At 45.5% G+C, this 15,971-nt stretch overlaps 1 protein-coding gene across 2 annotated transcripts in view; it reads left to right on the forward strand.

Moving 5' to 3' along the window:
• The window catches only part of EDC4 (enhancer of mRNA decapping 4), a 38,337-nt gene that overhangs the window by 17,945 nt on the left and 4,421 nt on the right, over window positions 1-15,971 (forward strand). Inside the window, exons 15-26 of one of the 2 annotated variants that reach the window (XM_075715460.1) lie at window positions 292-488; window positions 2,790-2,878; window positions 3,561-3,714; window positions 4,472-4,935; window positions 6,636-6,737; window positions 7,734-7,886; window positions 9,297-9,333; window positions 10,341-10,521; window positions 12,458-12,613; window positions 13,362-13,477; window positions 14,175-14,340; window positions 15,557-15,743. In XM_075715460.1, the coding sequence (XP_075571575.1) occupies window positions 292-488; window positions 2,790-2,878; window positions 3,561-3,714; window positions 4,472-4,935; window positions 6,636-6,737; window positions 7,734-7,886; window positions 9,297-9,333; window positions 10,341-10,521; window positions 12,458-12,613; window positions 13,362-13,477; window positions 14,175-14,340; window positions 15,557-15,743 (2,002 nt within the window). The remainder of the gene's footprint in view (window positions 1-291; window positions 489-2,789; window positions 2,879-3,560; window positions 3,715-4,471; window positions 4,936-6,635; window positions 6,738-7,733; window positions 7,887-9,296; window positions 9,334-10,340; window positions 10,522-12,457; window positions 12,614-13,361; window positions 13,478-14,174; window positions 14,341-15,556; window positions 15,744-15,971) is intronic. The other variant, XM_075715461.1, reaches the window with a different exon arrangement.

Below are 15,971 nucleotides of genomic sequence, written 5' to 3' on the forward strand. Positions count from 1 at the left end.
CTCTTTCAGTTCATTCACCATTCTGGGATGTGGCTGTTAAACTGTCCTTGCATTTAGGGAAGAAAGGAAACTTGGATCTCTTATTATCAAAGCCTGATAACATCCACTGTTTAGCCTACAAAAAGTAAGCATGACACAGGATTTGCTTTGCCCAGGTTGTTGCAGGGGTTTTGCTTGTTCTTTTGGAATCCAGTATGGCTGTCAATGGCATAAGTTCATACTTTGTGGAATTAAAGCTTTAGCTTTTGGGGGAAGTTCCTGTAGATTGATTTGTATTTTCTCCCTTGGAAGCCTTTCCAGACCACATAGCTGATCTAAGCACAGAAGGGCTGGGTTCTGAAAAAGGATCGGTGCATGGCTCTCAACCAGACCTGCGGCGTATTGCTGATCTGCCTGTACCAGCAGACTTTCTGTCTCTCTCAAATGATGCCAAACCTAAGCTGATGACTCCAGATGCATTCATGACACCAAGTACATCTCTTCAACAGGTAACCAGAGAACAGCGCTGTTATTGGTGGTAGAAGGGGTGGGTTTGGATTTTGATACTTTTGGGAACTTTTCCTAGGCAGTAATTACTCTAGGCCATGCTAGCTGAATGCAGAGCACACAGGAGACTCTGTGCATGTATACAAACTGAGTAAAGACATGTTGGCGCATCTAAAATGTTAAACTGGCCTAAGCTTGCATTGCAAGTGCTGTGTTTAGCTTCAAAACTGCTGATGTAGCTGTATTTGTGTAGAAATATGGGTTTGCTAAATAACTGTATCTAAGCTGTGAGACTGGTTTACACAGGTTGTTTGGGGTTGTGATATAACTATAATAGAAGACAATATGCCATCTCTGCATATCCTGTCTGATGGGATCCTGTGGGAATGCATGTTTGAAATGATCAGGTAGGTAGACGGGACTGTAACGTCTTGATCTGCAAATCATCGATCCAGTAGCTCGGTGGATTTTTTTGAATCTAACACAGCAGGCCTTAACTTGTACAGAAGGCAAGTCTTCTGTGCTTTTTCCAGGGATTTCGGTATCAGGAAGCATGTGAAGCGTTCCTCAGGATTTGGTGATTTCTGCAAAGCATAGCAAAGTGTCTTGGTGAAGAGCCATAAGCAAGCATTTATTCCTCAGTGGAGCTCTGATGGAGCAGTCAGAAACCAGACTTCCTCTTAATGCTCTGTCACATGTGCATGGTTAGCAGTGCTGCATCATGCACTGTTGGGTCCTGCTGGGTATTTCTAGAGGCTGTCTGGCACTGACAGCATGCATCTGTCTAACTCAGTGCAGGTTTCTGCTGCCCCTTCTTGATTATGCCAACAAGCAGAAGTGCGTAAGCTCACTGTTTCTTGGCCACTCTGCATCCAAGTGTCATGTTAGTTTCTCTTAAACCCACTCAGATATTCTTGCTATATAGCCTGCTTCTGTGCCTCTATACTTAATTTGTACTGAATCTCTGTACTGAATTTGTGACTGTGTAGTTTTCTCCATGTGCTTTTAGAATGAGAGTAGAAATAAATTAAAAAGAATTTTTAAAAGTGCATCCTTTAAGAAAAGAGATCTGCAACTTAAATACAAGGTGTGGATTCCACTGGTGAGAAGCTGCACTGTTTGTGTTTTCTCTGCCTTCCTATGAGAAATTAACTGTCAGCAGTTATTTGGCATGCTGATATAGTTCTTACAGGCAAGGGGGAGAGTGCTTATGAGTAGCACTACATGTACACATCCTAAGGCAGGGCTTCCCCCTTCCAAGGGAGGAACACATGGTTGTCACCACAGCTTGAACATGTACTGGAGGAGCCTGGATGAGGATGAACAACACATGGAGATGTGCAGAAATGGAGTTGGTGCTGAGTTGACTAACAGGAGAGAGCCACCCTGGCAACAACTTGGGGAGCAAAGAATAAATTAAACTCTTCCTAAAGGTTTTGATGTTGCTGGCAAAGTTGCTGAGCACAGGAGTTAATTATGTCCCTGAGGATGGGTAGCCTTCGCAATGCAAAGATGTCCCAAGGGAGCAGAGAGAAGTTCTTGAAGGTGTGATGGTTGCACATACTGTTTGCTGCAAGGAGCAGCTCACTCTTGAGTTTAAACAGTGTAACTGTTCAGTTTAAACCTGGCCTTTGACTGCTACCTGTTTCATGGCAGGCTTTTTCCTGCCAGCACCAGCACACAGGACCACTGTAGGGTGGACACAGCTTTGAGTTTAGCTCAGTCTCTGCTCTCTACCATAAGCACTGTTAAGCGTAAGAAGCTTGGCCACACCGGCTTTCCCAGCTGAGTACTTGCGTGTGTGTGTGTTGGTGTTCTCTGTAGGCGTTTCTTGGTAGCCAGAAGCAGCAGTGGGGACCAGCATATCCCCCTGTACTCTTCATTGCTAGCCAGCTAGCTAGATGAGCAATACCTCTTCTTGTGCATTGGAGCATTCTACTTCTGTGTATCAGCAGTGCAGGATCTAAACCCCATACAGGCTCTGGCCTCACTAGTGGCAGCAGACCTTGACAAGAGCAGCCTAGCTCAAAGAACAAAATGGGGATCTGGTGCGGAGCCCTGCAGAATGCCACTTTGTTTTGGGAGGGCAATTGCTCAATAAAAGCAGTCATGGCTCATGTGATGAGTATGTATTGGGGGTTGCCTTTGACCAGCACCTAGCAATACAACTCAACCTATTTTCTTTTTTCTATTCCCTCTTCACCAAAGACTCTTTAGGAGTTCTTCTGGACCCAGCATTCTCAGGTTCAGTTCTGCTGTTGGACTCTTCTGTCACATCCTGACTGCTGTGTATTTTCTTACAGATCGCTGTATCTCCAGGCAGCAGCGTTAGTTCCCTGACTGCAGTCACAGCTATGAGTAGCACTTCTGTCACGGATGCCTCTATGCCCAGGTAAATAGCACATGTATTAAATAATATATCTGCAGCTGAACTGATACTGTCCTTCAGGGTGGCACAGAGCTGTAGTGTAATCTTGTAGGAGAGGAGATTGTAACCAGAGTTAGAAACTGTCCTGAGTCCCAATGTCCCTGTATGGGCAAATGTTTGCATCTCTCATGCAGCTTGGAGCATGCCTGCTGTCATCCAAGGGGCCAGCAATAGTGTTTCATTTGTGCCTCATAGGGATTCTCTTATTGCATCTCAGTTTTGTTGCTTTACATGCTTCTCCCAAAGGGCTGTCATTGTTTACAGGTAAGACAACACTGCAGCCGCCAAGGACAGGGAGATAATTGGGACCGTTAGGAAAATCTTAGTAGTGTTGCAGTGGGTTGGGCTGCATAACAGGTGAAAACTTCACTTCTAGGGGCTGGGAAAAGGACAAAGACCTATGACATAGTGTCCTGTTTCTCCCTAAATTCTGTAAGGTGTGTACTGAAGACATAACTGGTCTCATTGACCCCTGAAATTCTAAGAGATTGCGATGCCCATCTTTTGGGTTTTTTTGTTTCCACATGGTATCTCGCTGGGCTCCTCCATTGACCTGTGGATCCTGTGTCCTCACCTCAAGTGTTTGATGCAGATCCGTATCACTAGGTTGACCTGCTTGATTTGTTTGTATCTCTGTTTTCTGCAGGGCATCGGAAGACTTGACTGTGAGCCCCAAGATGCAGCTGGACACCAGCCTCACGCTGAGTAGCAGTAGCAGCAGTCTCCAGACTAGTCCTAGGAGCCATTCAGTTCTTATCCCAGGCCTCCCTGACAAGCTAACACCAAAGGCACCTGTTCCAGTAAGGCTCCAAATGCTATTCCTTTCCTTCTCCTCATGGGCCAAGGGACCTCTCTCTATGGGCCTATATAAGCTGAAGTTAGACTTATTTAGATATTAACAGGGCCAACATCAGCCCTTTGGAAAGTACAGCTGCTGGCACACATCTGCAGCCAGGTTTACCTATGTTAATGGAGCTTGACTTCATGTAAAATAGCATGTCTCTGAAAACTAGAGACAGCTCTAGCTTGTGCTGTCACTATCACAATGGTTGGACATGGTCAGCCTTTGTGTTAGGAGACAGTGCTAGCTGGAAAGGTTTCTTCTGCCTTGTTGGTCTGACAGGTCTTAAACAATCATTTCCTATTCCTAAATTTTTCTTTCCAGGTGTGAGGTAAAACAGATTGACCAAAGCTTGAAATTGAAATAAGCTTTCAGTCCAGGAGATATTAAATGTTAAAACTAAATTTTTCCCTCAAAGAGAAGGGATCCTGGAGCAGAGCAGGGAAGTAGAACTTGTATTCTGAAAGTGTGTTCAAACTGGCATTGGCTTAAGTGTCATGTTAGCCCAGCTGAGAGTCCATTACAAGTCCTGGGGCCCTTGTCCATCTGCTGAACAGAGTGGGAGCACAGGGATCACATACAGAAAGGATTCAGCTGACTGAGTCCAGAGGTGGTTGGTGTAAGGTATCAGGGGTTCTTGGGGTGTCTCTGCATTACCCTGAATGCTCTTGTTTGATTTTTTTTTTTAATTTTTTAAAAATTTTTTTTAAATTCAGGTCACACCAGGAAACCCCTCTCTAGCACTGGAACTGCAGGAGGTGGAGCCCTTGGTGGTGCCCCAGGCTTCTCCCACCCGTGAGCGCTCGCCAGACGTCATTTCCTCTGCTTCCACAGCCATGTCCCAAGATATCCCAGAAATTGCTTCTGAGACCTTGCAACGCAGCTTTGCAGCAGCTCCTTCTGGGCTACCTGCGGAGGTGCTGGAGCCCAGTCATCACGCAGACAGCATGGCATCTGCTGCCTCAGCCTTGCATTTGCTGTCTCCAAGGAACCGGCACAATTCAGAGCACAGCCACCACTCTTTGGACATGCCTCCAGTGGAGGTGGACAGACTGAATGCTCCATCATTACTGGAGACTGCTTTAACTCAGGAAAATGCATCTTCTGACAGTGTTGTGAGTCAGCCATGGCCAGCAGCTCCTGACATAACCAGAGAAACCAGGAACAGCATGGCAGACAGGTAATCACTTGGGTTTGTCTTGCTTAGGGCAATTTTTTTGCACTTGCCAAAGCTAGCTTGGTGAAAAGCTCTTATGTTGTGATTAAACCAGAGCAGTTCTCCATCCCTCCTTTCCTTAAAGGATCTGATGATTCAGCCTTCCTGTCTGCTTGGTCTGTGTGTGCTGTGTCCTCAACTTCCCAGGCCAACTCTAACAATTTGTGCTCTCTGACACCCCTTGCAACATAAAGGATCTTTGTTAAGAAGGTGAAAAGTCTACTTTATTGGCCTTCATGTTCACCTAGGAATGGAGACTTGAGATGGGAATTTTTTGGGGTTTTTTTGTACTCGGGAAATAAAACCAGTACAAGCTAAATTCTGCCCCAGGTGATGCCTTCCTGCATGCTTTTGTTGGAAGGAATCAATAAGAACATAATTGACAGGTTTGATTATAGCCTAATCGTATGTATCTCTTCTAGGATTGGTTCTGTGCAGCTAGCGTTATAAATTAAGTACTTTAAAAGTCAGAAAATGAATGGCAATGTCTCTGTGGAGCAGTCATGCAGAATGGGGCAACATCACGTATGCCTGCTTGCCAGGAGCAAACTATTACACTGGAGTAGTGCTAGGATTCATCACAGAATTAGTGTCCCTGTCTTGTGGGATTGGAACAGTGAGATGCATCTGGCACCTCCAGAGTCTGTCTAGGCCAGGGCTGAATGGACCATCAAGCCTTCAAACACCTTCCTTTTCAACAGGACTAGCAGGCTGAGAGTGTCAGTATTGTCCATCAAACTGTCCAGGGCTGTTCCCTCCCATCAGAACTGCAAGAGAAAGGCCTCACCTTGTGCCTCCACGCCTGAGGATGCTGCTTCAGGAAACAGTCTCAATTCTGACAGCTCTGGGGAGGGCACTGAGGCTGTGTCTCTATGCAGTGTTTTTGCTTTTGCTCATAATTTGAAGTTGAGAAAACCCTTTCATAGGAGTTTGCAACTCCCCTCAATCCCACTCTGTATTTGAATTCTTCAGGACTTCTCATATCAGAATATCAGATCAGATATCTCTGGATCCGAGAGAATTTTTTTTTTTTAACATTCCAGCTCAGTCAAGCCATCAGCCTACATGAAAGTAACAAGTGCTCACTTCTGTCTAAAGATCTTCCTGCAAGCTGAATTCAGATAGACCTAGTTTACAGCTTAGAAGCATGTGCAGTTTGTTTTCAAAATCTTTATGAAACTCAGACTGGATTCACTGTTACAGTTCTGTTCTGTCTGGTAGAGCTAACCCATCAAATCTGTATGCTTCCTTAGACACTTGAAAGAACTGAGAAGCACTGATGATTTTTGCCCCAGTGATCAGTGTTACCTGAGGAAAAACAAACCCAAGATGATGCTATTCAGTGAAGTACGCTGTACTGCCTATTTTGAGTAGTGGCTTACCTGTCTTGCATGAATGTCTGTTGAGAGTTTGTTCTTGGTTAGTGCCTGAAGCATAGCTGAGCTGCTTCTCCCTTCTTAAGGTCCCCAGAAAAATGCATGAAGAAGTTTGAGCGTTTAGTGCTGCTAAACAACACCGGCTGCTTTCTGGACCTGTGCAGATAGGTGTGGGGTTGTTGTTCGTTTTAGACCTTCTATCAGGATCTCTCATGAGAAGTGGAGTGAGCAAATATCCAAGCTGAAAGAGACTTTCATGATGGTATTTTCTTTTTTTCCCTCCTCTAGCCCAAGGGATGAGGTTGAAGAAAAGCACAAGGGCTCTTCCTATCATCGACACAGCTACCACCTGCTGCAGCATGACAGCCAGGATGCTAGTGCAGAACAAAGGTACCAGAGTGCTCAGCCCCCTCTCTCGCCCTGCATGGACTCAGTTCAGGCTGCATTCGTGCTTCTGTCCCCAGCAAGCCTTCACGTGTGGGGTGAATGTCTTTGCTTTGTCTCCTGACTTAATGTGTGTGTGCAATCCAGCTTCCGTAATGTTCTGATGACTTCAGCTGATCATGAGATTGGCCTCTGGGTATTGTCCAGTTTACTCTCTGTAGGGAAAGGTTTGACTGTGCTGCTCCTAAGAGTGTGGACCAAGCTTGGTTTAATTAGCAGTGAAAACTTGTTATGGGACCAGTTTCCAAATACTGTGCCTTAGATAAGGTAGCAAGGGTATCTCAGGAGTTAGTTTCTTGCTTTTGATATCCTTGCTTCCTCATGAGCTACCCAAAAGCTCTGTGGGCACATTCTGTGTGTCTGGCAAGCTCAGCCCTGTTTGACAGCTGCGGGTTCATTCATAATACACACTTCAGTTCAGACTGAAACATGCAGTCTGCATTGGATGGCTGGTCAGCAGCTGAAAGACTCCAAGGTACAGAGAATCATGCACTTCCTAGGCTCAACCTGATTCTCCTCTGTTCCTGCAATACTTGCTGCGTTAAGTGCTTTCTGTCTGTAAAGCTGTAAGGATATGCTATGCTTGGGTTCCCTGTTGGGTCAGTGTCATATCCTAGGACTTATGTGCTAGTGTGTGTATGGAGCAACAACAGGCATCATTGTGTCACTACCTGAACCACAGTGGTTCCTAATGCAGAGACCCTTCAAGTCTTGTTATGCAGCACTGGAGCTCAGCCTGAACAGACCTAGATCAAAACAGAGCAGCGTGGGCTGAGCTCTGTAGAAGTCTCTGTGTTAAAGATCAAGGTGGCAGGCATCCTTAGCTGAGTGACTCTGACTGTGTGTGGATGAAGAGCAGAGTGTGAATCCCTCTCCCGTTAGTGAAGGCTAACACTATCCAGTATTGCAAGTGATGTCCTCTCCCCTGCTGTTCCTTCATAGTGACCATGATGATGAAGTTGCAAGCTTGGCTTCTACATCAGGTGGATTTGGTGCCAAAGCATCTACGCAGAGGCTGCCTGTGAAGGACTGGAAAGCCAAGGCATCCCCTCGGGCTTCCCCAAAGCTAAAGCGGAAGGGCAAGAAAGATGACGGGTATGCTGGGCTTGCCGGAATACAGGTGGCTGTGGGACCAGCTGTGCAGGGCCACAACCTGATGTAGCCTTTAGCAGTGAGACTAGGGTCTGAGGCTGGGCAGCAGCCAACTGCTCCCAACCCTCACCCCATTTTGCAAGTGGCAGTAACCCCACAGAAAGTGTTGATGGTTACTCAGACACTGACTGCAATTCAGGGGTGTGGGAGTAGGTTCCGTACTACCTTTCCAGCTGGGAACTCAAAATCCAAAATATAGCCTGGGCTTCAGAAGATGCGTGGAAGGTAAATTGCACATTGTGGGGGGACACCGGATCCATTTGCTGGTTTCAGTGAAGGTTTCATTGGAACTGTGAAGCTGTGAGTATAGCTTAACATGGCCTCCATTTCTGATTGGCTTCTGAACACTGGCACAGTGCTCTTGTTCAACAATATCGTTTGTTACCTGCTTGCTGCTTTTTTGTGTTTCTAAACGTGCCGATATGAATGTCTTGTAAGTGAAAATTGATGACTGGAAAGGTCTGCCCTTGGCAAATTAGACCAACCCGTCTGCATTAATGTGAGGAGAGCATTAATGTGAGGAGAGCAGCACAGCTTCTGCATGGGGCACTCTCCTCTTCTTGTGTTCCTATAGCTCCATGATTTGCATCTCTGGCTGTGCAGATTACAACAAAGATGGGCTATGGCATTCAGTTTGTGGCTGTGGTCCTGTACTGTGACACCCAGAAGCTCTTAATCTCTGAAATGACTTTCGTTTTTCCTGCCTCAGTCCTTTTAAAGTTGCTGAATGGATGCTGTCTGGGAACAACAAATGTTTGCTTTCCTTCTGGTAGCATTTGAATATTCATAGGTCTGTGACTTTGATGGAGACATGCCATATTAGTGGATCGTTCAGTGTTTTTCTTTATTCTGCTGTATATGCTGGAGTGCATCACTAGTTTCCTCACCTTGAGAGCTAGAATCATTCTAGATGACTTGAAGCTCATTAATTCTATATTTAACAAATGGGTACCTGGTTTTTCTTTGTAAAATATCAGGAGACCTTCAAAAGCTGTTTGGCAAAGCCTTCCCTGGCTTTGAATTTGGACAAAACTGAAAAATCAGTGTGCGTTGTTCTTTGTAACAGTCCTCATTAAGACTTGGTTCAAATCTCCTCCCTGCGAAGGGACCAGTCTGTAAGGAACTTCAGGGTCTGTGCATAGTGCAAATGATGGACTCACAGTGCTGTAAGGACTGGGATTTCATCACCTTCCCGTCGCTCTTCATGTTATACTAGGCAAAACAGAAGTATGAGCTGGAGTGTAAAATCTAAAGCAACTGTAAAATGTGTGATCTGGTTTGGCAGAAGGCTTGGATAATAAGAGCGGTTAATTGACATAATTGGGTTACTACTTTTTTGCTTTTTATTTCCAGGGATGTGAACCAGTCGCCAAGATCATCTAACCACCAGGTGAGTCAGAGCTGCTCTGCAGTCTGTCCCAAGGGCATGATGCTTCAGTTCTATTTACTGTCTTACTAAAGACCTGAGAGGAAGTTCATCGCAGTTCCTTGAAGTACCATGGGCCCCTGCTGTGCCCAGGCAGGCTGAGATGGGGCTGCACTTGGGCTTGGCATTGCTCTGTTCCCTGACTTGCACAGCAGAGAAGGAGCTGCTCAGTGCTATCCAGACTGATGTCTTTCTTCTCACCTTTACATATTGATGTGCATGTCTGTGTTCTCATAAGCGCTATATAATCTAAGACGCTACCACTTATTTCCTCTTCCCTGCTGAGATGACTCACATGCATCAGCAGCAGGATGAGCTGTTCCCAGCAAAGTAAGGGTCACAGTGGGACTTGCCTGTTGGCATTTCTTATCTCTGTTGATAGTACCTTCATATCTGGTAGAAAATGCTCTCAGTCACGTTGCATACACTTCTTAAACTGCCCTTGATGTATGTACCTCCTTTAGATATTTTGAGCAGGTAAAGAGACAACGAACTATAGATGTACACTTCTTCAGTTATTTGGTTATTCATAAATAAGTGAAAGAGCTGAAAAAGTGCTCTAGAAAACTTCCTTCTTGCTCTACTGATTGCACAGCTCTTTCATAAGTGTTTGAGGTCAGTATTTACATTTGAAGGCTTAAACGCTCTTTCTCAGTACCTGGCCAAAAGTGAATAGGATCTGTTTTCTTCTGTTTTCTTTTAGATGCCAGAGATTTGAAGGGGGTCTTGAATCTAAACAGTTGATATTCTAAGCAACCATTTATGAATTCCATGCAGGAATTTCATGTACCTTGCTTTATGGGTTTATTTCTTGGGACAAAAGTCTTAGAAATAGGCATTAAACTGGCCCTGTTTTCTGCTCTGTGTATTACTCTTCAGTCCTAGGCACAGAGGTTGACTTAATACCTAGCAGAAAGCTTGACTCGCCTCCAGTCCTGTTAGAAATGAATGCTTGTCCTCTCCACACACAGGTGACATCAGAGTTTCAGGATGAGCTGATGTGCATGTTGAGGAGCCAACAGCGGGAGCTCTCTGAGCTGCGTCAGAACCAGATGGAGCTGCTGCAGAGACTCACGGATCACCTTGATGCCATTCAGAGTTCCCTTATGGGTCACGTGGAGAGGGTGATTGACTCCCAGCAGGAGCAGGAGCGTATCCTTGTTTGCAAATGTTGCATGGCAGTTAAGAAGCGGAAGACCGCGAGGCAGACTAGAGACATGAGGAAGGCTAAGAAAGTTCAAGGATCTTGGTAGCATGGGCCATAGGTGCAGTAAAATTGCCAGGCCACAATATAACTATTTCAGTTCCCCTCAGTCCCTTTTGAAGGGCGAGAAACTCAGAACGGAGAAGAACTGATGCTTTCTCCATGCCACTAAATCTTCTAGTTACCCATTAAGACCATAAGTGCTGTAACACTGGAGTAGACTAGAGGTGCACCTAATACATTATCCCACATCAAGCAGTGGCCAGTTGCAAAGAGTAATTATGGGATGATCCTTTCCTTCCTTTCCTCCTTAAGGCAAGTCAGTATTTGCACCAGAAATAGTATCTGACTGCCATACTGCATTTGCTGAATACAGAATTATCTTGTCTGTACCCATATATACATCTGGCAGTCCACAGGTGCCTTATGTGTCATCTGAAAAGTACTTTCTTTTGGTGTTTTCAAACCTGGCATCCAATTATTTTTATTGTATTGTGAGTAGTCAGTTCCTGTACATCATCTACTGCACTGAATTTGGTCATGTTCCCCAAACTGAGCAGCTCTAGCCTGTTTCATGTCTGAAACCACTCTTAACTTCTATGACATGACAGTGATTTCCGTTTTCATATTAATTAGTCTTGGATTTTCCTTTTTGACCATCAGGCTGATATTTTCATAGATAATTCAGATAGCTTTCTACTGAAGTTCAGAGTCTAGAGCTATATTGTAATATTAGAATAATATTTCCCTATCTGCACAACTTCAGATCTGCACTGAATTTTGTCAGCAGCTGAATTGTCTTTTCACTGTTTGTTTTGTTGGGGTTTTTTTTTGTCTTGGTGTTTAGTTTTGGGGTTTTTTTAAGATGCATATGCATCTCAGTGTTTTTGTGTTGGCTCCTTCAGAGAGCTTGGTTGCTTCATGAGCTATGACTAGCTTTTATTAAACCTGGGTTTGCTCCCATGCACTACATCACTATATCACTTAGGTCCACCAATTACATCCTGTAGAAACATTTTTAACAATTTGCTTTTTATGGATGTTGGGCTTCTTGGTTTCTGTAGTGGTTTTGACTGGGATAGAGATGATTTTCTTCATAGCAGTTCTTATGGTGGTATGTTTTGGATTTGTGACCAAAACAATGTTGATAACACACTGATGTTTACGCTATTGCAAAACCCTGTCAAGGCTGCCTCTGTTTCTCATGCTGTTCCACCAATAAGCAGGTTGGGGGTGGGCAAGTAGGGAGGAGACACAGCTGGGGCAGCTGACCCCAACTGACCAAAGGGATGTCCCATACTGTATGATGTCATGCTCAGCAGTAAAAGCTGGGGGAAAGGAGGAGGAAGAGGGGACATCTGGAGTGACAGCATTTGTCTTCCCAAGTCACTGTTAAGCGTGATGGAGCCCTGCTTTCCTGGGGCTGGCTGAACACATGTCCACTGATGGGAAGTAGTAAATGAATTCCTTATTTTGCTTGGTTTGCATGTGCAGCTTTTGCTTTACCTATTAAACTAGCTTTCTCACTTTTACCCTTCCTGTTCTCTCCCCGATCCTGCTGCAGAGGAGTAAGCAAGCAGCTGTGTGGGGCTGAGCTGCCTACAGGGGCAGCTAAGTTAACCCACAATACATAGGGAACACTACTGTTGAGCTTCTTTTAGCTGTTTGGCTTTTCTACCACGCCTTCCAGAGCTCTTCTCTAACCTTGATAATTTGTTTAAGAGCACCCTGTTGTTCACAGGAACACACCAGCAATGTTACCAGAGCTGTAAATTTGCTCTCTGAGCCTCTGGAGGTGAGGCTAGTGTCCATCTTTGTGGACAGGAGTGTTGAGGGTAGAGAGGAAATCTGTTGTTTGTCCTCCTTAACATGCGTTCTCATTAGAGAGAAGGCTAGACCGAGCACTGACAGAAGGACAGCAGCGCAATGGGCAGCTCCAGGAGCATCTGTCTCAGCAGCTCTCTCAGTCCCTTTCCTCTGCTGTGTGTAACCGTCTGGAGAGGACCATTCGTGAGGAGATGAAGAAGACCATACCCCAGTGTGAGTGTTGCTGCCTAGGTTTTGAAGGTGGATCCCTACAGTTAGCCCTGTAGAGATTGAAAGCATGCTGCGTGAAAGTGTTGGTGCTATATGATGTAGGGGTTAAGTTACATGAAGACTAGTCATTGCACTTTGAAACTGTTGTGGGCCCCACTGTAATCTGAGAAGAGGATTTGTGGTTTGGAAGGAGTGTGAGGATCCCAGAGGGGATGCCTTTCCAGAGAGCGTGGTCTGATGTTTCATTATAATCCATAAAGCTTCTGGAGTCTGTCTGGTGGAGGGAGGCAAAAGAGCCTAATAAGTTTGGAGATGTTGAGACTTGACTGAAGCAAACTTAAACTTGTCTTTTCCCTTCCTTGACGCACTGGCACCATCTATGTAATGAAATGTTCAAAGAAATACTGGTGGGAAAGCCTTCTGCAGCCATTAGTATCCACCATTCTGCTTGAAGCAGGGCTACCCACTATTCTAGATCAGGTCAGCTGTGACTTTGTCAGGGCAAGTCTTGGAAACCTTCAGGTTGGAGATTCCACAGCCTCTTGTGATGACTTCCAGAACTGTACCACCTTCCTAGCAAAATGTTTCTCCTGATATCCAACCTTAGCTTCCCAAGCCAGAGCTTATGACCATTGCCCCTTGCTGTGTCATATCCAAGAAGAGTTTGACTCCTTTTTTTTTTTTTTTGTCAGGTTTTGAAGTGTGACTCTAGGCTTAAAGCTGCAACTTTCACGTTTTGTGTTGTGCCTAGGTATTTCCAAGAGTATGGACCCTATTGCTAGCCAGCTAAGTAGCACTATTGCCGCCAAGCTCACTGCTGTTGAGGGAACACTGAAAGAGAGTATCACCAAGCTAGTGAAATCAAAGGTAAGGAGAACCAGACTGTAGCTTTTCCTGGGGACATTGCGTTGTCACCTGCCTGGGTAGTGACTCCTCATACCTCTTCCCCTCACCTATATCTCCAGGTAAGGTCAGTTTAGCTGCCAATGGTCAAAGCTCTTTCCTAGTCTTACCTGGAGAGCAAGCTTGTTGTGTACTCCCCTGCCTGCTTTGCCTCATTAGCACTTTCTTTCATTTACCAGGTTGTTCATTTTCTACTAGAGTAGAGAATTCTCACTACAGCAGTGTTTTTAGGGCCATCTCAATCAGCCAAGTGGTGAAGGTTTGAGTGGCTCTTCTGCTCTCCACTCTGTTCTCCCTTTCTACATTATTTAGGGAGCAGAAGCTTGTTACTTACCTTGGCAGGGAATGGTAGATTGTGGGAGGGAAGCAGGGGAAGGGGAAAGGAGGCATGCCTGACTCTGCCACCTTCCTTTGCTCTACAGCTGAACTACAGGGAAATGGTGATGTTCTTAGGCAGCCCCTCAGCAAGCAGATGCTCTGCCTCCTGTAGTCATGGTGCAGCCTGGTCAGTGGAAAGAGCTGAGGGAGTACACACTTCTGACACTAGGCTGTCCTTATCTGGCGTGGGTGCATTGCAGGGACCTACAGTGTTTGCTCACATATTTAGTCTGCAGCAGGCTGCTGTTAATTTTCTGGAATCTCTTCTGTGTGTGCTTGTAAGAACCTTACAGATACTGTTGTGAGGGCAACGGCCGATACTCTGCAAGGGCCGATCCAGTCAGCTTACAGGGAAGCATTTCAGAGCGTCGTGTTGCCAGCCTTTGAGAAGAGCTGCCAGTCCATGTTCCAGCAAATCAATGACACCTTCAAGCAGGGCACACAGGAATGTGAGTAGATTTTCTTCTCTGAGTTTTCTCTCTGCAGTGTATTTGCATTAGTGGCTGACAACAAGTTGGCCTTTTCTTGTTATGTCTTTGCCTTTCAGAGTTTCACTGGTGACTGTTTAACCTCTTAGCCCATCTGCATGCTCTGTTTCATGCTTGGGAAATAGAAGCAGAAATGAGGATGTTTTTGTGGGTGGTGCTGTAACAACAGAGATTCACCTCTGGTCTTTGTAGTCCGTGCAGCGAAACACTTGGCCTCATTCTGTGAATCTGTGACTTCATCTATTGAGTAGAAGAGCCCAGCTGTAGGATTACCCTATCCTGACATCAGGAAGATGATATATGGAGAGGGTAGCAGTCTTGCAGCTAGGCCCTCATCTCAGAGGGGTAATGAAACTGGGGAGGGTTTAGAGGAGGGTACAGGAATGATCAGAGGTTAAATAATGACTGAACAATGTAGGTAGGCATGGTCAGGCTGGAAAAAAGAAAACTATACCCTTAAGTAAGGAAAATTGTACACTGATGCACTGGAGAAGATCTTTCCTCTTCTCAGGATTGGGATCCAGTTCCTTGGCCTTCTGGGAGGTCAGGCAGGTACTACTCTGCAGAGCTCGTTTCTGAGGGGGCCTGAAATTGGCTAGTGCTGGCACAGCGTCTTCTGTTGTCTGTAGATGTGCAGTGTTTCCAGCTGCTGTTTATTCTCACCCTTCCTTTTCCTCACAAGTCTCCCAAAGTACATAGAGCTTATATTAGTCTCCTTTTTGATTAGACTATTTCATAAAATATTTTAAAATACAGCTTTCTGATCTCTGCAGACATGATTTTTTTTTTGTCAGAAATGTTCCTCCTCTTTCTTCATTGGCATTGAACTCCATCACTAAATCAGATCACAGCTCGCACTGTATGAAATAAAATACCCTCACTCCCACCTTTATCTTGCCCTGAACAAACAGTGCCTGTAAAGGTCTGTCGCAAGAGAACTCGTGGCTGCTTTGCTGTGTCATGTAATCTTGCATGATGGGAAGGCTAGAAGCAGGGTTTCTAGGTTGGTGTAATGCGGCCCAAAACAAAGCTTGTGCGTTCTCCCCTCTCTCCTGCACTCACACACTGGCTCAGTAATTGTTTCTGCTGGAGAACATATAGAGCCTGGCAGCTGGATTTCTGCCCTGACCATCTCCATGGGTACAGATGGCACGAACATCTTCCTCTCTCGTTGCAGATATCCAGCAGCTTGAGACTCACTTGAAGAACAAGAAGGTACGAGAACAGGAGGCCCGGGACCCACTGCTGAATCAGCTTCGACAGCTCATCAGCACCTTCCAGAGCACCACTGAGCAGCTGGCATCCAATGTGGCAGCCAGTGTCCATGCTGAGGTGCAGCATCAGCTGCATATTATCGTGAGCAAGTAAGTTGGCAGCTGGGCTTGTGGAGAGAGAAGTCAGTGAGAGGTATACATGTGCCTAACAAAAACCTCTCCCTGCTAGTTGTGGAACAAGCCTTTTGTCACTGTAGGGCTGCTTGTTGACTCTGTGCACAATATGACAAAGCATGTGGGCTGGTGTAACTGTTGCCCTGTAGGGCACAAAATGGGAGACCGCAGAAGGTTTCTAACAGCCAGATGTATCGCTGTAGC

Source organism: Pelecanus crispus, chromosome 8 (assembly GCF_030463565.1).
Source record: "Pelecanus crispus isolate bPelCri1 chromosome 8, bPelCri1.pri, whole genome shotgun sequence".
NCBI classification, from domain to species: domain Eukaryota; kingdom Metazoa; phylum Chordata; class Aves; order Pelecaniformes; family Pelecanidae; genus Pelecanus; species Pelecanus crispus.